This window comes from Trifolium pratense, linkage group LG2 (genome assembly GCF_020283565.1).
Source record: "Trifolium pratense cultivar HEN17-A07 linkage group LG2, ARS_RC_1.1, whole genome shotgun sequence".
Lineage (NCBI taxonomy): Eukaryota > Viridiplantae > Streptophyta > Magnoliopsida > Fabales > Fabaceae > Trifolium > Trifolium pratense.
The window spans coordinates 24,863,953-24,885,716 of record NC_060060.1 but is presented as its reverse complement, the minus strand read 5'-3'; the positions used below and the strand labels follow the sequence as shown (position 1 = coordinate 24,885,716).

Sequence of the window (21,764 nt, the reverse complement as noted above, 5' to 3'; positions counted from 1 at the left end):
CAATGTTGAATATGGTTTCTTTGTTTTTTGCTGTTTAAAGAAGTTGATTTGTGACTGTATGATGATATCATAACATTTGTTCTTATGTAAGTGACATTTTTCGTTCTCAAATATTCTAGCTTGGTTGATCAGTTCTTTTGATGAATTCTTAATTAGTTAGTTTATAAAATAAAGGTCTAATTAATGGGGTTTATGCATAATTACATTCCAAACTTATAATCTGAAAATGTAACCTTAATTCTAAGTTTTTGTAGACTAAACTTTTACGACACAGTTTGACATGTATTTTTGGTTGGAAGTAAGGTCGACCTATATGGCCTTAAGGTCTAGCCTACATAGACTCATGTCAGATCAGTCTATTTAGTTAAATAGAATAAGCTAAGACTTTTTATAAGTCTATTTAGTTAAATAGATCAGGTTGTAGGCCATTTAAAAAACCTTTTAGCCTACTAGGCCGTCCTATTTAAGTTAAATATTTTTATTACTACATTAGTTTTTCACATGTATAAATGTATTATTATAAACTATAATTGAAATATGATAACATATATAATCAAAGTCTCTAAAATATCATGTTAAATATCAAAAGGACGTTGGTTTATTAATTCATAAGTATATTTAAAAATAAATATAATTAATTATTTAAATATGTTCATGTGAAATAAGCTTTTAAACAGGCTAACATGCCACATAGGCTTTCAAAAGATCAGGCTTGAGCCTAAAAGATAAGCCTATGATAGGCCACAGGCCAGACTCAGGCATTTGATTCCTTGACAGGCCAGGCTCAGACTTGGCAAAGCCTAGCTCGACCTAGCTTATTCCAACCTCTAGTTGGAAGAACTCGTGTCACATGCAAATAGCATCATTTTTGGTCTAATGTGAAATTTTGGCTTTTTTGACTGCTTTGTTGGAAGCTACAAAGCAAGCCTATTGTTATTGCACAAAAAATTGTGGTTAGTCCAAATTTTAGTATTTGTTTTATTAAAAAAAAATTTAGAAGCCCAAAATTATTTTGTTTCCATAATATTTTTTTAATTTTGTTTCCATAATATTTTTTTAAAATAAAGAAAAGAAATAGAGAAAACGGTTTATTTATTACTCAAATTAAAAATAGAAAATAAACATATGAATGTCATTTAAGAGATTGTTTAAGGGTTTCTAATCGAAAAGAGATAAAATGTAATTTTAATATAACCCAAAGTCCTCATTACCCGCTCCAACCCCGTCTTTTGAAATCGGATAAAATCCAAATTCAGTCAACTCAAGTTTTCCCTATCAAAGCGGATAGAGTTTGAACAGTTACCGCAAGAATGAGTTTTATTGCCATTACGTTATTAGAAGTGAAGATGATCACTATGCTTCTATGAGCCTAGGGTGAGGAGACCCATTGGGCTATAACACAACCACTATGCTTCTGATGGTATATTGGAGGAGCTCAAGTTCTTTTACCATGATTGATATATAATGTCTCCAGATCTTAGCCAAAAAACAAAATGGAGGTACATACTAAAGAAGAAATTATGAATGAAACTAATAAACATATTCCATCTCTTCAACAATGAATATATTACACAGCCCTAATGTTGAAGGGACTCTCATCATCACAAAAAAGGAGTAGCAGAAGCAGGGACGGATGGACTAAGGGGCTTGGTGTGGCTAAAGCCACACCAGATTTTTTGATATTTTTTTTTATAAATATGTATATAGATATATATTGTGTTAAATATTGTCTTCGGATACTAGTTAAATACATTAATAAGGAAATTTTATCTTGTATTTTGTGTGTTTAATACTTTAAAAATAAACTACTACAAAGTTATCTTTGATTTCCTCTTTTAATATGTTTAACAAGTGCTCCAGAGTACTGTTTAGCACGACTCATAAATGAGTTTCATATTGGGTCATTAACTAATTAACGTTACAAATCGTCCCTTAACTAATTAAAGTTACAAATTGGTCGCTTAACTTTATTTATGTTTGGCATATTGATCATTTCCTTTAATTTTACTGAAAAAAAAAACGTTAACTTTATCTTTGGTCTAAGAAAGATGTCTAAACTTGTAATCATATTTCTTAACACGCCTACAAATATTACTCATAAATAAATCATTTATGCGTACATATAACGAATAACATAAAACAAAGTTAACTTTTTTTGAGAAAAACTAACGAAAATTATCAACATGACAAACAAAATTAAAGTTAAGGGGCCAATTTGTAACATTAAGAGACCAATATGAAACCAATAAATAAGTTAAAAGACCAAATGTCCAATTTATCCAAAAAAAAAAAAAAAGAATTGTTTTCAATTGAAGTAGTGAACACAAAACACATATGTTTCTCTCCCTTTTCATCAATCAACTTCATCACCCACCCTCCCCATAGCCACCACTCACCAAGTTTGAGTCTCTCATTGTCATTTGGAGCTTTAGATGTGCACAATTATTGAGAATAGTTGAGCTTTATCCAAGTAATTTTGTAGATGAGCCAAAAATGGTGGTGCGACATCAACTTTAAAATTATATTACAAGTGTTTAATTTTAGCCACACCATTTTTTTATGTCTGGATCCGTCCCTGAGCAGAAGGGTTAACAACAATATGTCTAAGAGGGTGTGCAACATCTCCACCACCAACATGCTTAACAAACTCACCTGGAGACAGAAAGTTTCCATGACACACACACACACACACACATTATCCTCACTTCTTCCACTTTGCCATATTTGTACAAGAATCCCACAATTCTTCTTCCATTAGGATCATTCCCTTTTGTAAATACTTGAGTAAAGTTAAGGTTCCTCATTTTGTAAATATACACACCACAATGCCTACTTATAGGCAATACACACATTCAGTCTTATGGGCTAACAAACACAAGGCCCAATACACAGATAAAGCCCAAAGCTACTAAACTACTAACATAACCCTCCCTTAGACTGAATACTACAACACAATGAAAGTTCAGTTTAAACAAACTAAATCTAGCATTCCCAAATCACTTGTAAGTTTGCAAAAAGCTTCCAACTTTAGAGGCTTTGTCATGATATATATATCTGCAAGCTGGTCTGAGAACTGCAATGAACAAGCTCAATAATTTCATCCTTAGTGAGATATTTAAGGAAGTGAAATCTAATATCTATATGCTTCCATAAAGAATGAGATTCTTAGACAATTTGATCGAGGAACTATTATCACAGTAAATCACAGTGTTGCTAACTTGGACAATTTTCAAGGGTTACTCAACATATATATCTTCATTCAAATCTCCATGAAAAAAAACACTCTTCACATTAAGTTGAAATTATACACTCCAACCTTTACTTACAACTAAGGTATTAGGCTCAAGATATTATGTACAAGTGATTTATGAGCCACCCATATAACGAATTGTTCGAAAGAACCCTGATTTTCTAGTGAGATTACCAGATACCTTGGAACCATGAGGTTAATATAAAAAATAAATAACTAAATAATCACATTTGAAATCTACACATTTGATTTATCTCTTACTAAGTTGTTTAAAGGATACTATCCATTTGATTTATCTCTTACTAAGTTGTTTAAAGAATTAAATAATCAACTTTTACTTGTTTGGGAAATTTTGTGTGATGCATTAAAATTTTGTGTAATTTTGATTTTAAATTGTTTTCCTTTGCAGTGGTTTAGATCATAGCAAGATAATTGAAAAAGTAGATATTAAACTATTCATGTCCCTCGTTATTTTACCATCCAACACATACTATCCCCAAATTAAGGAGTATCAATTACTTGTTTGAGAAAAAAAATATGAAACACAAATATTTTTATTAAATAATATAAAAATAAATTACATTAAAATACTTTTCTTTAGATTTCCTCTATAAAGTATAAAATATACACATATTGTCATATACATATAAAACATTGAAAAAGTACAAAACAACGATTCTTGAAAAATTAAAAATTTTCTCTCTTTCTCTCCCCCTAAAACTTTTAGGGGAATACATTATAGATCAGCCTCTTCATCCTTTTAACCTCCAGACAATACATGAGATAAAAAAAGATGATTAGAAAAAAAAGATCATTTAAGCCTTCATCTATGAGCAGTAATCAATGTTTCAATGAATCTCATCCCATCATATCTTGGCACAAATTTCTTTGAAGCCACAGATGATCCATTGTTTCCTCTTTGAGTCACACCTTCCTGTATAATAAAAGTTATTTGAATTTTGAGACCATAGATCCAAGGTTTTAAATTTTGGTCGCGGTTGCGGTTGCTGTTGCGACGCAGATTGCGGTCGTTGCAGTGTGAAATAATTTTCTCTTCGTACAAATTCATAATAAAAACTAGGTTTAAATGCACTTTTGATCCCCTATTTTCAAAAAAATGAAGTTTTGGTCCCCCTATTTTAAAAACCAACTTTTTAGTCCCCCAATTTTAATATTTTTTTAGTTTTGATCCCCAATCCCATTTTAGGGCTAATTTTGTTGATGTGACATTTCCATTAATGCATATCAGCGTCTACGTGGACAAATTTAATATCCATGTCATTATTTATTTTTAATTCAATAAAACTTATTTTATAAAATATTTTAATTATTAAAATTATAGTATTTCTTAAAAAGAAATCAATCAAAAAATAATTCAAAAACATCAAAAAACACACCAAACAATCCATAGCCCCCATTATCATCATCCACTTATCCAGTTATCTTGCTCTTCTTACCAACCCAGAAAATAAAATAATCATGTTTCATCATCATCATCATCGTAAACTCATTACAATAAAAAAATCCCAAAATTCACAACCTCTAATTTATTAAACCTAAGAAAAAACAAACAATCACAACATGGATATGGTTCTCTTTGATTCAAATCAAACTATTGCATATTGAAAGCAAGTTTTGTGTTTCAAGAACCTCCAACTTTCATCATCATCCAACTTTATACAAAACCAATCTAGAATTCAACTTCAAACTTAAAACAAATTCTGGGTTTTCATTCAAACACATCCAAAGTCATAGATAGTTTAAAGAGTATGAGTAATTTCTATTGAATCACAAAATCATCTCTAATTTCTTTTCGTTTTTAAAAATCCAGAAATTGTTGAGTTTGAATAGAAACCGTAGGATTGGTGAAATCCATAAAGAAGCATTCTCTCTGATGATGAATAAAATTCTAGTAGTTGAAAGTTTGATAATTAGGGTTTCAAATTTCATATTTTATAAGATTTAACAATTATTATTTCAGTTGAATATATAATTCTAATAATTAAAATATTTTATAAATAAAGTTTTATTGAATTTAAAAATATATAATAATGACATGGATATTAAATTTGTCCACATGAATGTTGCCACATCATTAGTTACAAGGCCAGATCAATAAAATTAACCCCAAAATGGGACGGTGGATCAAAACTAAAAAAAAAATGAAAATAGGGGGACTAAAAAACTGGTTTTTAAAATAAGGGGACCAAAACTTCATTTTTTTTGAAAATAGGGGGACCAAAAATGCATTTAAGCCTAAAAACTATAATTATTGTAATTTCTTATATATCTTTTATACATAGTTCTCTCTACCACAATGACAAATTAACCAAAACCAAACTTCCAAACACAGCCCAGAACCAACATGAGTGAAAATTCAGTGGTTCAGTTTATTTCATCTTCTTATTTTCTTCTAATGTTTATCTAAATTCTAATTTTCTACCTTTTGCGGCCCGTTGTGGTCAAAACGTCATTGCTTTACAGAAAAATGCCATTGCGTTTTGGTTTCGTTGCGGCATTGTGATTTAAGTTCACACCGCAATTGCGGTGCTGTCTGCATCCGCAATATTGCGGCCACATCAGGTGATGCAGTCCGCAGTTTAAAACCTTGCGATCTTAAACTCCTACGAATCCAAAACAGAGTATAAAAGAAAACATGATTGGAATAACATACCTGGAGAGAAACACGAGATTGAGATGAAACAGAGACCGTGAATGCGGTGGCGATGGAGGCTAAGAGGAGGCTAGATTTCGTCATATTGGAGCGTTTGGCTGTCTAGAAAATCTAACCACAATTTGTCAGAAAATTGTAGGGAGAGAGAAAGAGGAAATTGAGGAGCGTGTTGTTTGGGAAGATTTGACGGCTTATATATAAGGAGGATTCTTGGATTAGAGAAAATGTTAATGATGCGTATTTTGTGGCCTTTGAAAGCTTAAATAATAATGACAAAAATTACGCGGCTACTTTACCTTGAAATTGTCCATTCAAATAACCTTTTGCTTTTTAATTTATTTTTATTTTTATTTTTATATATATAATATTTTTTGCCTTTCTCCAATCACTCATCCCTTTTATTTTACTTTATTTAAAAAAAGAATATGATTTGGACCGTTTTGTCAAGTTTACTCCCACGACCTTATTTATAAGAAAAAATTGTTTTTTAGATTCATTGAAAAATAATTTTTGCTTATATTAAGCTAGATACGTTGGTTTTTCAATGAATCTAAAAAGCAACTTTTGCATATAAATAAAGCCGGAGGGAGTATTTATTAAAATAAAAATGAAATAAATGACATTTCTAAGATTATCTTTGGGTTGATTCCATCAGTCTTAGACCATCTTCAATGGTGTAGTACCTATTAGGTACTCATGGTACTTATTAGGTACTACCATTGGAGCACAACACATTTTAGTACCAAATAAGTATCACTTCTCAAATAAGCACCCTCTCTCTCATAGTACTTAATAGAATTTGTGGGACTCATTTATAAATATGTAGAGTTATTGATGAAATGGGTAGTTATTTGTGGGACCGGTTTAGAATTTTTTAAGAGGTGCTGGGTTGGAGAGATTGAGTACTTATTAGGTACTATTATTAAAAAATTATAAATGAGTGATGTGTACATGCGGGACCCACTTAAGTACCCAAAATTGGATTTCTTCATTGTGGATGCTCTTAGGTACCTTAATTAATTCAAGAGCTGCCTAATGTTTGTCTAGAAACTGGTCAACCAGCTTAATTAATAATCAGTCTAATGATGCTTAATCCTTCATTGGTTTTTCTAGGTTCTGCTTTGGGATTGCCTTAAACAACAAAAATATTTTACATACTAGTAATAGACCCGTGCTATCGCACGGGTCGTAACGTTACACATATTTTTTTTTAAGTTACAATTTGCTAAGTCCACATTTTTAAATTACAGTTTGCTAAGTTCACATTCCAAAAGTAATCAAATTCTATATTCATTAATATATTAAGTAGTATGATTATTTCAAAAATGATTAACATTAATAGTAATTTAACAGTGAACACCAATTTAAACATAGGCACAAATCATGGTTAATACAAAGATTTTAATACAAATAAGTTAATGTATGGATACATATCAAGTTCAAATTTCAAACATACATTTTGTTACATAACCTAAAGTAGGCATCAAAACAAAGTAACACGCGCACATTGTGGATAAAAATGTCATTGTCTACCACTCGATTAGAACTTATACAACACTAAATTAACAGACAAAACTCGAACTGAATTACAACTTGTTGTTGTCAAAGTACTGAACAATGTAAAAGCAATGTAAAATCATACAACTTGTCTCATGTGTGGTTTATTTAGAATATATGATAGTTATTTTGAGATTATCATGAGTTCCCTGAATCAGTAGCATAATTTGGCTCATGTATGATTTATTTAGTATATATGATTATTATTTTGATATTGTCATGAGTTCTATGAATCAGTAACATAATTTGTCCCATGTATATTTATTTAGTATATATATGATTGTTATTTTGATATTGTTATGAGTTATATGAATCAGTAGCATAATTTGTCCATGTATGATTTATTTAGTATATGTGATAGTTACTTTGAGATTGTCATGAGTTTCATGAATCAGTAGCATTATTTGTCTCATGTATGATTTATTTAGTATATATGATTATTATTTTGAGATTGATAAGAGCTCTATGAATCAGTAGCATAATTTGTCTCGGGTATGATTTATTTAGTATATATGATAGTTATTTTGAGATTGTCATGAGTTCCATGAATCAGTAGCAAAATTTGTCCCATGTATGATTTATTTAATATATATGATTATTATTTTGAGATTGTCATGAATTCTATGAATTAGTAGCATAATTTGTCCCATAAATGATTTATTTAGTATATATATATGAATCTATGATTGTTATTTTGAGATTGTTATGAGTTCTATAAAAGTAGCATAATTTGTCCCATGTATGATTTATTTAGTATATATGATAGTTATTTTGAGATTGTCATGAGTTCCATGAATCAGTAGCATAATTAGTCCCATGTATGATATATTTAGTATATATGATTATTATTTTGAGATTGATAAGAGCTCTATGAATCAATAGCATAATTTGTCTCAGGTATGATTTATTTAGTATATATGATAGTTACTTTGAGATTGTCCTGAGTTCCATGAATCAGTAGCATAATTTGTCTCATGCATGATTTATTTAGTATATATCATTATTATTTTGAGATTGTTATAAGTTCTATGAATCAGTAGCATAATTTGTCTCATGTATGATTTATTTAGTATATATGATAGTTATTTTGAGATTGTCATGAGTTTCATGAATCAGTAGCATAATTTGTCTCATGTATGATTTATTTAATATATATGATTATTATTTTGAGATTGTCATGAATTCTATGAATCAGTAGCATAATTCGTCCCATAAATGATTTATTTAGTATATATATATATATATATATGAATCTATGATTGTTATTTTGAGATTGTTATGAGTTCTATAAAAGTAGCATAATTTGTCCCATGTATGATTTATTTAGTATATATGATAGTTATTTTGAGATTGTCATGAGTTCCATGAATCAGTAGCATAATTTGGCCCATGTATGATTTATTTAGTATATATGATTATTATTTTGATATTGTCATGAGTTCTATGAATCAGTAACATAATTTGTCCCATGTATGATTTATTTAGTATATATATGATTGATATTTTGAGATTGTTATGAGTTATATGAATCAGTAGCATAATTTGTCCATGTATGATTTATTTAGTATATGTGATAGTTACTTTGAGATTGTCATGAGTTTCATGAATCAGTAGCATAATTTGTCTCATGTATGATTTATTTAGTATATATGATTATTATTTTGAGATTGATAAGAGTTCTATGAATTAGTAGCATAATTTGTCTCAGGTATGATTTATTTAGTATATATCATAGTTATTTTGAGATTGTCATGAGTTCCATGAATCAGTAGCATAATTTGTCCCATGTATGATTTATTTAATATATATGATTATTATTTTGAGATTGTCATGAATTCTATGAATCAGTAGCATAATTTGTCCCATAAATGATTTATTTAGTGTGTATATATATATATATATATATATATATATATATATATATATATATATATATATATATATATATATATATATATATATATATATATATATGAATCTACGATTGTTATTTTGAGATTGTTATGAGTTCTATAAAAGTAGCATAATTTGTCCCATGTATGATTTATTTAGTATATATGATAGTTATTTTGAGATTGTTATGAGTTCTATAAAAGTAGCATAATTTGTCTCATGTATGATTTATTTAGTATATATGATAGTTATTTTGAGATTGTCATGAGTTCTATAAATCAGTAGCATAATTTGTCTCATGTATGATTTATTTAGTACATATAATAGTTATTTTGAGATTGTCATGAGTTCCATTAGTATATATGATAGTTATTTTGAGATTGTCTTGAGTTCTATAAATCAGTAACATATATGATAGTTACGCGTATATACCCGTACTATCGCACGGGTCGTAACGTTACGCGTATATTTTTTAAGTTATACTTTGCTAAGTTAACATTCAAAAAGTAATAAAAGTATATTTTGTCGCAATGGGAGTATGTGATAGTATATTTTGTCCATGAATCACTTATTTAATACATTATAGTTAAAAGTTTCCCGTATTTCAATTGGAAACATATTTTTTTCCCTTATTTTACTTTTTAAATATGTAATATATTATTTTTTGAAGGAATCAATAAAAATATATTTTTACTTATTAATTAATAAAAATGATTTTGTAAAAAATAATAATTAGAGTAAAATTGACAAAAAAAATAAATAATTAGAATAAAGTTCATTATTTGGTGAGAATAGATCATATTGCAGCCCAAGCCCATAATTCATGACCCAAACTAAAATTATTATTATTATTATTTATATTATCCCAAACCCTAAATTTTTACTTCCTCTTCCATTCATTCAACCGCCGCTCCATTCCTTCCTTTTTTTTTTTCTTTTTTTTTCGTTTTTTTTTTCCAACATCTTCCTTCAATATCATAAACTCTCCTTCATCAACATCTCCTCTTCTTATTCTCACAACCAACATGTTTCATTTCTTCACCTTTGCACAATTTTTTTTTTAATCTTATTTATCACTTTCTCACCTAGATCTTGACATCCATAGAAAATCTTTTGAAATATCACCACCATATAAAGAATCTCCTTCATCTCCTTTACAAAACCCACAAAGAAAATTTAAGATCAGAACACCTTCGTCGGCGGCCACCGTGCCGGTAAACACTGTCACCGTGACCAAAATATGTGTTTGGTGTTGTTGTCTTCTCCTCCATCCTACCGAAAACATTGTGGGACTTCATCTTCTCCAGTGTACTTTTACATCCAAAAACAGCAAGATCAAAGACAACAAAAGGGGAAAAAATCATATTGGTTTGATTTTTTTGTTTTATCTTTGTAAATTGTTTTTCTGTCCTCTGTTTGTAGAAGTCATGCAAATCTTTTGAATATATTTCCCATGATTTCACTACTGTAATTATATAATTTTTTTTGTTATTTATTTGTTTGGATCTGTGAAATTTATAGGAAAAATAATGTATTTATTTTTTAGTTACTTTCAGATGTTTCTGTTATTTTCTTACCTGTGTAGTAATTTAGTTTTTATTTTATTTCTTTGCTTATCTAAATAAGTTGATATAATTTTTTTTAATATCTTTCTTAAGTTGCATCTTCTTTCTTTTTCTATATAAATAAAAGTTAAATAATCAAAACTTATAAAATAAAAAAAGTTCATGAATGAGAAAGAGTTGATTTTTTTGTTACAGATTTTTTTTTTCTTCTACATCTGAAGTTAAAACAAATTTTCTAGATCTCAAGCCACTGTCTTCATTCACTACATTCACGTGCATATCCCTCACCATCTCTTTCTCATTTTGCACTTTCAATATTTATGCTCCTTGAGACCTACAAAACAAATCAGTGTCTCAAAATTTTTAATTCATTATTAAAAAAAGTTTTGAAGAATTTATACAACAATACAAAAATAATTAAACTATTAAAAAAGTTTTCTTTAATCTTAAACCTTCAAAATATAGTGAAAACAAAACATTTATTCATATGGATCAACAACCGTAACCAAAAAAATCAAATTTTATTCAAAGTAGAACTTCATCTTCTTTAATTAGCTTTTATCCATTTTTAACAATTGTTATACCGATTATTTTTAATAAAGAAGAAAAGACAAGTTATGTTAAAATAAGTTGTAGAAAGAAAGAGACTATTGTTATACCAATAAAGTTTGAGTTGAAAACAAAAAAAAAAAAAAATAGAGCAAAGATCATTGTAGAATAAAAATATGGAGAAAGAATAGATGAAAAATGATATTGTTTTTATTTTGCTCACTAATCTAATTTCTGGCGTTTCTCTTCTTTCTTGGAACCCTTCACTTTCTTCACTTTCATTTAGTGGAACCTTCATCTTTTTTATTTTCATTATCTTCTCTTTCACAACGTTTTAGATTAATGTTGAGTTTTCATATGCTTTTTATAGATCTGAAAAATAAAAACAAAAGTAAGAAATAAATATGATATAAATCATAGAAATAAAATGGAAGAAAATAAAAATTAATAAAATGAGTTTCATCATCTCCATACCTTTGTAAAGAAGAAATGAATTTCATTGCTTACTTTATTTTTTTTTATTCTTGTAACATTAGAACAACTATTCTGCAAAAAGAAAAAAAGAAGAAGAATAGGAAACCAATATTAGTAAATTGAGAAGATCACAAAATATGATAAATGAAAAAAATATGAGATTGAAGAGTTAAAAGGTAAAGGAGAGAATGATGAGAGAGTATTGAGTGATATATATATATATTTGTTTAATTTGAAATTTGAAATTTGAATTTGAGAATTTGCCCCCAATTGTTTTGACAACTTTTTGTTGTCACATGTTTTTTTCTTTCTAAAAGCAAGTAGTTGGAAAGGTGTGATGTGACATAAAGTTTGGCATTGAGTATCAATTGGATCAGTTAAAATTGAACAATGGCTTGGTTGGCTTGAACAATTGGTTACCTTTTGTCTCACAAAACAGCTATTTGGCTTAGTTAGCCAGCAATATGGCTCGGTTAGGCACATATCTGGTTCCATTACTTAATTTTTGGACTCAAAATACCCTTCAAAAGGACATGCGGCATTTTATTAAGCAAGGGCAAAACTGACTTTACCATTGTCATCAATTTTCTTATATTGTAATAGATTTGTTCTTATAGGCAATTTGATGTTTTGCAGTGTCTTACAATCACATTTGTATTTAGGCTTGTGATTATATAGGAACAATGAAAGCTGATGGCCATAACCGAAGACCTCCTCTAATCAAGAAACAGAGATATCATTTGTCTAAATACCAAAAAACTAGAAAAAATGTGACTTTAGGCAATCCAAAACCGTTTGCGTGACCTAAAATTAATGACCCTAATCCTAAAACTACTCCCCACTTAAATAAGTCTTCAGACTTAAAACTGATGCACAAAACCTAATAATTCAACTCAAAATATTACTTTTTAGTCCTTACAACAAAAAATATAAAAAAAATTCCGAAAATATATTTTTTTAACATTATTGAATGACAAAAAAAGGAAACATGAAGACTTTGACCTAGGCCCATAAAAAAATAATGATATAATGGGCTGAAGCTAAACAAATTCTCTCAATATCATAATTAAAAAGCTTAGAGGTTTGATTCTTATTTGACTTCATTGATACAAGATGTGTGTTTAAGAACAAAAAATTGCCACTGATGAATGCACTGCGAACAAATTTCGGGTGTCATATGCTCGAATTTTGGTTGAAATGGATGTTACACAAGAGCTGCCAACAGATATAACAATAAAGGATAGTGCAGGGAATAAAATGAAACAAATGGTGGAATATGAGTGGAAGCCTCTTTTCTGTGATAAATGCCAAAAAATGGGACACCGTTGTGCCAAAGATCCTCCTCCAAGAATGGAAAAGCAATGGAAGCCTAAGCCCCCAGAAGCGCAACCAGTTGAGCAGACACCGTTGTTGACAGATAAACAAATGACAGTAAAGGAGGCAGATACGTGGACTGAGATACATCGCAATGGGAAGGTGAAGGGGAAAGGGACTCAAGGAGACAACTCCCACACACATGTCATTTGCAGCAATGGGTTTGAAACACTAGGGACTTTGAATGGTCCGCTAGTGTTTCAGGACACCGGTCAATGATTCTCGCATGGAACACCAGGGGGCTTAATAAAGCAGGTAAGGCTAGGGAGATAGGCTCCCGTCTCCTAAGCCTTAGGCCTGATATTGTGGTTCTTATTGAAACTCGAGTTAAAAGTGCTAAGGCCGATAGCATAAGGAATAAATCGAGGCTTAAAGGTAAATACCTGGACAATTACCGCAACCATGAGAATGGAAGAATTTGGCTATACTAGGATGACAGAGCAGTTGATATTAGGCTTGTGAGTAGCACTACCCAGATGATCCACTATGGCTTATATGACATCAATGGTAATTTCCTGCATTGGTTTACTGCCATATACGCTTTAAATCAACTTGAACACCGAAGGAGATTGTGGAAAGAGCTGGAAGACCTTCACCAACATCAACAAGGACCCTGGTGCATTATGGGTGATTTCAACAATGTCTTGAGAGCTGCTGATAGAATTGGTGGTAAAATGGTGCATGAATCAGAATATAGTGATATGATCTCAATGATGGACAAGGCTGGCCTCTCTGAAATGGACAGCCTTGGTGACTATTACACCTGGTCAAACAAGCATGTGAATGGGACTATTTACTCTAGAATTGACAGAGTCCTTGGGAATGTTGATTGGTTCCAACTGAACCTTGATGCCACCTTGACTAACCTGGACCCTGGTATCTCAGATCATGCTTTATTATGTCTTACAGAACGTGATAAAGCTAACACACCAACTCATAAATCCAACTTCAAATTTCTTAATGGTGTGACTAATATAGCTGAGTTTTCTGATTGTGTTTCCGAATCCTGGAACGCACCTTTAGCTGGCAAGCCCATGTTTGTTTTGTGGAGGAAGCTTCTTAGGCTGCAACCAGTGATGAGAAAGCTAGGCAGACCCATTACAGGTATAAAAATCACTCTTGAAAAAGCTAGAGAAAACCTGAGACAGGCTCATAGTAGGCTGCTGCAAGATAGAATGAACCCTCATCACATCATGGAGGTTCAAAAGTGTACTGAGGATGTCGTTAAGTGGAATGATATGGAGGAGCAAATGTTGAGACAACAATAAAAAATTGAATGGCTCAGACTTGGAGATGGAAATAATAAATACTTTCATGCCTCCCTCAAAGCTAAACAGAAGCAGTGTGAGTTGAAAACTCTTTACAGAGATGATGGCACTATGGTAACAACCAATGAGGATGTTGAACATGAGGTTATGAACCTGTATGGTACCCTTATGGGCAATGCCGAAACCAACCTCGCTAGCATTGATATTCACTACTACAATTTTGGTTTACAATAGCACTAATTTAATAGCACTTTTACGCAAGTGTTATTAAAAATATGACTCTGATGTTTATAATAGCGCTTTCCTATCATAAGTGCTATAATAGAGTAAAAATAAATTTTGAGAGAGACCTTCAATAGCGCTTTCCTTGCGGCGCTATAAAATGTATATCCCTTTGATAGCACTTTTGGTAAAACGCAATTATAGGTCATAGATAGGATAGCGCTTCTTCATAAGTGCTATTATAAGTTCTTTCACAAAAAATAAAAAACTAAAAACGCTGAAATTAAAAAGGTAAACACACGCCCAGACACTTCACTCCATTTTTTCTCACCGTTTTTCTCAGTCGTTCCTCACTCTCAATCACTCCTCACTCTCCATCGGTTAACTCACCGTCTTCTCCATCATTCTGACGAACTCGCCGTCTTTTTTTGACGAACTCCCATCTTCTCCGACGAAATCAACCCTTCTATGCATTGTTCACCATCAATTGAACCCTAAACCCTTCTTCTCTCCATCATTCCCAAAACTTGTTAAACCCTAAATCCCAAATTGAACCCAAAAATTAAAGGATTGTTATCATTGTCGAAGGCTTGAAGGAGGTAGGTATTTTCCCTTTTCTTATATCCATTTCCCCTATTTATTTTTCTGTTGTCATGCCTTTTACATTTTGGATTTTTCTTACTTCATTTATGAATATGATGCTTTAAATTCCTTGTCAGTTTATAATAATGGATTGTGTGAATATTTTCAGTGATGGTTTAGCTGCTTAGAATATAGGGATTGTTCGTACGGGCATAGATATGAAATTTGTTGATGATGAGGCATAGAATATGCACGGTGTAGCTATGAGATGATGATGTGTTGGTTGGTTAGGTTTAATATGGTTGTAGCTATATGAAGTTTATACTATGTTTTATGGTTTATCAATTGTAGCCAAGATGCAAGTAACAATATTGTTGCTATTAGAGATGGTCCTCAAATCACTAATGATCAGAGAGAGTTTCTTGTTGCACCTGTGAAGGAGGACGAAATCCTAAGGGCCCTTAAGAGTATTGGGGACCTGAAAGCGCCTGGCCTAGATGAGTTTGGTGCAAAGTTCTTTAAGGCAGCTTGGAACATTGTTAAAACAGATGTTATAGCAGCTATTATGGAGTTTTTTTATGATGAAAAGATCTACAGCGCTATAAATAGCACTCTGGTAACTCTTATCCCTAAGCACTCTGCAGCTAAAACTATTAAGGAGTATAGGCCTATTTCCTGCTGCACTTCTATTTTTAAGATTATCTCAAAAATCTTGACTGTGAGACTGAGCAGAGTTATAGGAAATGTAGTCAACCATAGTCAGGCTGCGTTTGTGCCTGGACAACATATTCATGATCATATCTTACTTGCCTATGAACTCATCCGAGGATACAGCAGAAAAAGTGGAACTCCCAAATGTATGTTACAGTTGGATCTTCAGAAGGCTTATGACACCGTGGATTGGCATGCTCTCAAACACATATTGAGGGAGATTGGTTTGCCTAATCAATTTATCAAATGGATTATGTTAGGTGTAACTTCAGTATCCTATAAATTCAACATTCATGGAAGATATACGGGCTTTATGAAGGCTAAGCGAGGCCTTCGGCAAGGTGATCCCATCTCACCTCTTCTCTTTGTGGTGGTTATGGAATACTTGCATAGAACGCTGCAGAAACTTATACAAGTGCCTGACTTCAATTTCCACTCTAAATGTGAGAACCTTAACATCATCAATCTCAGCTTCGCTGGTGACTTACTGATTTTCACGCGAGGTGATACGAAATCTGTTGAACTTGTTGATAGAGATTTAGCAAGTGTACTAAATAGTCGTCAAGTAATAAAATTTATAAAGTTCGTATCCGCAGGGATTGTTTCAATCTCGACAAAACAATTAAAATAATTTAGGATTAATAATTAAAATGCAAAGGGGGGAGTTTAACTTGGTTTGAATTTTTATCATAAACTTATAAATAACTTGTGATTCAAATTGAATGAAAGAAAAACGATTGATCCTTTTGGTTCATCTAATTACTACTTCTCTTGGTAATTTCATGTATGATTACAAATTTACTCAATTTAGTTTCATGATTAGATTAAATCTCAAATGATTATGTCCAATGTCTTGGTAACACAATCCTCTCCCTTGATCATCGATTCCTAATGTCTTAGGTAATCTATGATCAATTGAGGTTTACAACCTTTAATCTTTTAATCTCAATTAACAATCCAAAATGTCTTAAGTGAAAGTTAATTGATCAATCATTCCTAGATCGATCATTCATTCCTATCGTCATAGTAAAACAAATAATTGGAATCATCACACAATTGATCAAGTCATGTAAAGCATTAAGCGCAAGGAATAATTGAAGAAACTAACTTCGTAATTTATTGATCATAACATATGATAATCACATAGTTCAAGAGAAATAATAATCAGAATCCCGAAGGACCAATCATAAAAATTTAGTTACTCATACTAATCAAAATCAACAAAGGAAAAGAAGAAACTAGAACCATGAATTTCCAATAGCCAACACGTGTCACATGTTGCAGCCACTATCTTCAATTCTCCATTCCTTGCACTGTAGCGCAGCTTTTGTTTCTTTTCTCCTCCTTCCGTCGATGAACAGTTCCTGTCTTTCTTGTCCTGTAGTGCGTGTGTAATCTGTGTCCGCAGCAGCTCCTGGTACATGTGCCAAGCTCCATCTCTTTCTTCTTGGATTTGGGCCAAGACATTAGGCCCACGTTTTCTTCTTTCATTATAGGCAGCTTTGGTTTGTTTTCTATTTACACCAGCACATTACACTAAAACACCTATTAATAATATTTGTTCTCAAGCATAAAATCTGTTTAGTTGAAACAAGAAAATAAAAACTACACAAAATATTATTTTAATAGAGAAAAACGTCTAATTGACTCAATAAATCAAAAACCGCAATTTATTTAAAATGACTTTAAAGTAAACACTAAACTAATAAAATTATATTAAAAACTTAATTAAAAAGACTCTAAAAATAGCGACTGATGAAGATTCATCACTTGTTATGGCTAAAATAAAGGACTTTTCTCAATCAATTGGTCTTCATGTGAACCCTTCTAAATGTAAAATCTTCTATGGCGGGGTGGAGGACAACATCAAGGAAAGTATTAGACAGGTTACATCGTTTGCAGAAGGGGCTCTACCTTTTAGGTACCTTGGTATTCCTCTCACTAGCAAGAAACTCTCTATTCATCACTACATGCCCTTAGTGGATCGTATTGTGGAGCGCATTCGAATGTGGAGTGCCAGGCTTTTGAGCCATGCTGGTAGATTGCAGCTGATTGCTAGTGTGACTTTTGTCGTGGCCAACTATTGGATGCAATGCTTGCCGCTGCCTAAACAGATAATTCAGAAAATTAATGCTATTTGTCGCTCTTTCCTGTGGTCCGGTGGGGCTGCTATCACTAGGAAATCTCCTGTGGTCTGGGAGCATGTTTGTGCTCCAAAAACCCAAGGTGGCCTAAATCTGATCTCTCTTAATGAATGGAACCGGGCTAATTTGACCAAGTTACTGTGGAACATAAATAATAAGGCTGACAGCTTGTGGATTCGTTGGATCCATAGCTATTATATTAAACAGGACGAATTGATGAATATGCCTGTGAAGCAGACATGTTCTTGGATTCTTAAGGCAATCCTTAAACAAAGGGAGTCTCTCCTACAGATACCAGGTTGGATCAACATGACGGGTAAGACTATCCAAAAGAAAGTTTATCTCTTATTGAAGGAGGAATATCCTGTTGTATATTCGAGACAAACTCTGTTTCAGAACATGGCTCATCCTAGAGCTTTGTTTACTTTCTGGCTGGCATGTCATTGCAGATTGGCAACAAAAGATAGGCTCCATAAATTCGGTTTGACAGTTGATGTGCATTGTTGCTTCTGTCACCGGGAGGAAACTATTAATCACTTGTTCTTTGGTTGCGACGAGTTGAAGGTTATTTGGCAAAGGGTCCTTAGATGGCTGCAGATAGATCATATCCCTATGAAATGGAATGATGAATTGAGGTGGATCACAAGACTTAGTAAAGGGAAAGGGTGGAGGGCTCAACTTCTTAAAAGTGCAGCTGCCGAAACAGTTTACTACTTATGGAATTATAGGAATGATGTTTGCTTTGGCAATAGAGTACATAATACAAAAATAGATGAAGAGATTATCAATACTATAGTGTATAGAGGCTGGAGAAGTCCTAAGCTTAGGGAGCACATTGCTCAGTTGCTTATCTAGTTTAATTTTTCTCTCCTGGTTTTGGTTGTCCTGTTTAGATGGTTGGATCAGGTGATCACCTTGTAAAAATTTGTTTTTTGAATTAATAAAAAGTTTCCTTGATTCAAAAAAAAAAAAAAAGAACACAAAATTGCGTTTACAAATTCAACTTTTATAAAAAAATAATTAAAAAAAGTTTAATTTGAGTAGAAAAAAAATGAGATATGTTATCTTATTATTTGGTTTTTTGGACAAAAATACCTCAGAATTTATAAGAAAACAGAACTGGTCCAATATCTCTTTTTGCAGAGGACCATATAATTTATGTAATAAAATTTACCTTGAAAAATAGTGAGTGGGGTATTTGGAGCTTAGAAACAATATTATGGTTCACACCTCACATTATCACATTTCACACCATTAAAAAATACCAATAATACTTGACCAAAAAAAAAAAAAATACCAATAATATTCATGACTAATAACATTGTACCGAAGAAAATATACTAATAACAAACTAGTATCTTTCATGTTCCAACAATTTCAACCAAAAAACGACAAAAGAAAAAAAAAAGTTTCAAGTCAATTCATGAACTACTACTAGCACACATTTTTTTACTAAAGAAAATATACAAAGTGACTCAAGCAATGGCCTAAATGAAATCAAATGAAATAGTTTGCATAAGAAGCAGCTTCTCCAAATTGCAAAACAGAGTTCCAGTTTCATACACCTAATTTCGCGGTCTCTAAAGCGGGGTACCTGAAACAAACAATCCTACTATTACATGAATACTTTAATTAATGAATGAAAACACTGCATTAGTTAAAGTTCTTTGTAATTAACCCATTGAATCCCAATATAGCCAGTAAATTTACATAACATGTACATACATCAACAGATACATACATGAAATTATCTGCATTATAATGTGATGATACATAAATAATTCTTGTCACTGTTAGTAAAATTTATCCACTATGAGGCTGAAATTAATTAAACTTGATTTCCCTAATTAATTAATTTCCCAATGAGGTACTATATAGTAAATACATTGAGTACTGTACTCATAGGAAAGATCCAATGAAATTCCTAATTAAGTCAACTTGATCATAATTAAATTGATTAAGCAATTGGTCAATATAATTCCCTTTTTTTTTTTTTACCAAAAATAAAACAATTGGTGAATATATATAATATTCAATGAATGAAACAGTGCATGCATGAGTTAAATGAAATTCCAATAAAGCAAATTTACATAACTCGTACATACATACATACATACATCAAATGACATTCTCTACATTGTGAAGCCGAGATTAATTAAAGAATTGATAAATCAAGAAAAAAAAAGAAATTAATTAAAAGATTGTAACAAAAAACAGAAGGTAATTAAAGAATTGATCAATATATAAATCAAGCAGCCATCATTTTCTTTCCCTAACTAATCAATATATAAATCATGCATGCATGCATAATAATGTATAGTAAATAAATTGGTTATTGGTAATAGAACTGATGATGATGATGATAGATAGATAGATAGATAGATAAGATAGATAGGACTAATTACCGGACTCGGCGTCTGATGGTGAGTGAGGTGGAGGAGAAACATTTCTTCCTGATGATGATGAGTCCCTTGAAGCCACTGACGAGTCAGGTCCAGAAGAAGAATCTGTATCCACCTCAGCCGCTACTTCTTCTATTATGTCTTGCAAGTTTTCTTGTTGGACTTGTTGCTGCGCTGCTGCTGGCAGCGGCGGCAGAGGAGGTAGTTGCTGCGGATAAGGATCTTGGAGTTGTTGCTGCGGTGGTGGCGGCGGCATTGGAGGGTTGTTGTCTTGGACCAGCTGGTGCGGAGGAGGGTTGTTGTCTTGGACTAGGTGGTGTGGAGGAGGGTTGTTGTCTTGGACTAGGTGGTGTGGAGGGTCTTGGATGTTTGCAGGTGATGGTGGTGGTGAATTCCAAGGAGCTCGAGGTGAATGCCAAGGAGAGTGAGTAAGAGAGTCTTCATTGTCATTGATGAGTGAGAGATCAGCAGAATCCTCATGGGGTGACTGTGGTGTTGATGGTGAAGAGACAGAGTCGTCGTTTGATGATTGTGGTGGTGACTTATTAAGATCCATTCTAGCTATAGCTATCTGTGATTTCTTGATGATGATATCTAATCTGTGATTGTGAGAATATTCTAATGATACTTAGATTATATATAGTAGTACTTACTGAGAGTGAGGGAGGGAGAGAGAGAGAGAGAGAGAAAGAGTGAGAGAGAGGTTCATTTAACTGACTAACCGTTTTTCAGTTTTCAGTTAGTTAGTTGCAGTTATATGTAACTGACTAAACGGTCTTCATCTATATATCTATCTAACTAAATAATTAACTAATGTATATAGTATATGCAATTGAGTTGAGTCTTTTTAAGAGCTTCAATGTTTCTAATCTGAGTCCCCTGCATTTAATTAATCAAAACAATTGTGTTTATACCTATTCTATTTTTAATTCATTTCAAAAAATACACCTAAACAATGAATGAACCTGATGCAATTCAATTACATATACTTTGTCCCTCGAATTTGTTATTAGGTCAATTTTCACACATTTAATTTAAGTTTTATTGAAGTTAAAAACTTTTATCAAATATAATTATATAAGGTACATGTTTGCCTTTT

General features: G+C 31.8%; 1 protein-coding gene and 1 long non-coding RNA gene across 2 annotated transcripts; both read right to left on the bottom strand.

The window, feature by feature from the left end:
- Positions 1 to 11,637: 11,637 nt before the first annotated feature.
- On the bottom strand, positions 11,638 to 12,123 carry LOC123908690. The gene is made up of 2 exons (XR_006809663.1): positions 11,963 to 12,123; positions 11,638 to 11,860 (listed from the first exon to the last, which is right to left on the bottom strand). It is a non-coding gene; the product is annotated as an uncharacterized LOC123908690 (long non-coding RNA).
- An 8,537-nt stretch (positions 12,124 to 20,660) lies between these two features.
- LOC123904442 (protein TRACHEARY ELEMENT DIFFERENTIATION-RELATED 7A-like) lies at positions 20,661 to 21,221 on the bottom strand. Its single transcript, XM_045954111.1, has one exon. The coding sequence runs from the start codon at positions 21,219 to 21,221 to the stop codon at positions 20,661 to 20,663; it is 561 nt and encodes a 186-aa protein (XP_045810067.1).
- Positions 21,222 to 21,764: the final 543 nt, after the last annotated feature.

Coding starts and splice junctions, on each gene's coding strand:
- LOC123904442 (XM_045954111.1), bottom strand. CDS start 21,221: ATGGATCTTAATAAGTCACCACCACAATCATCAAACGACGACTCTGTC.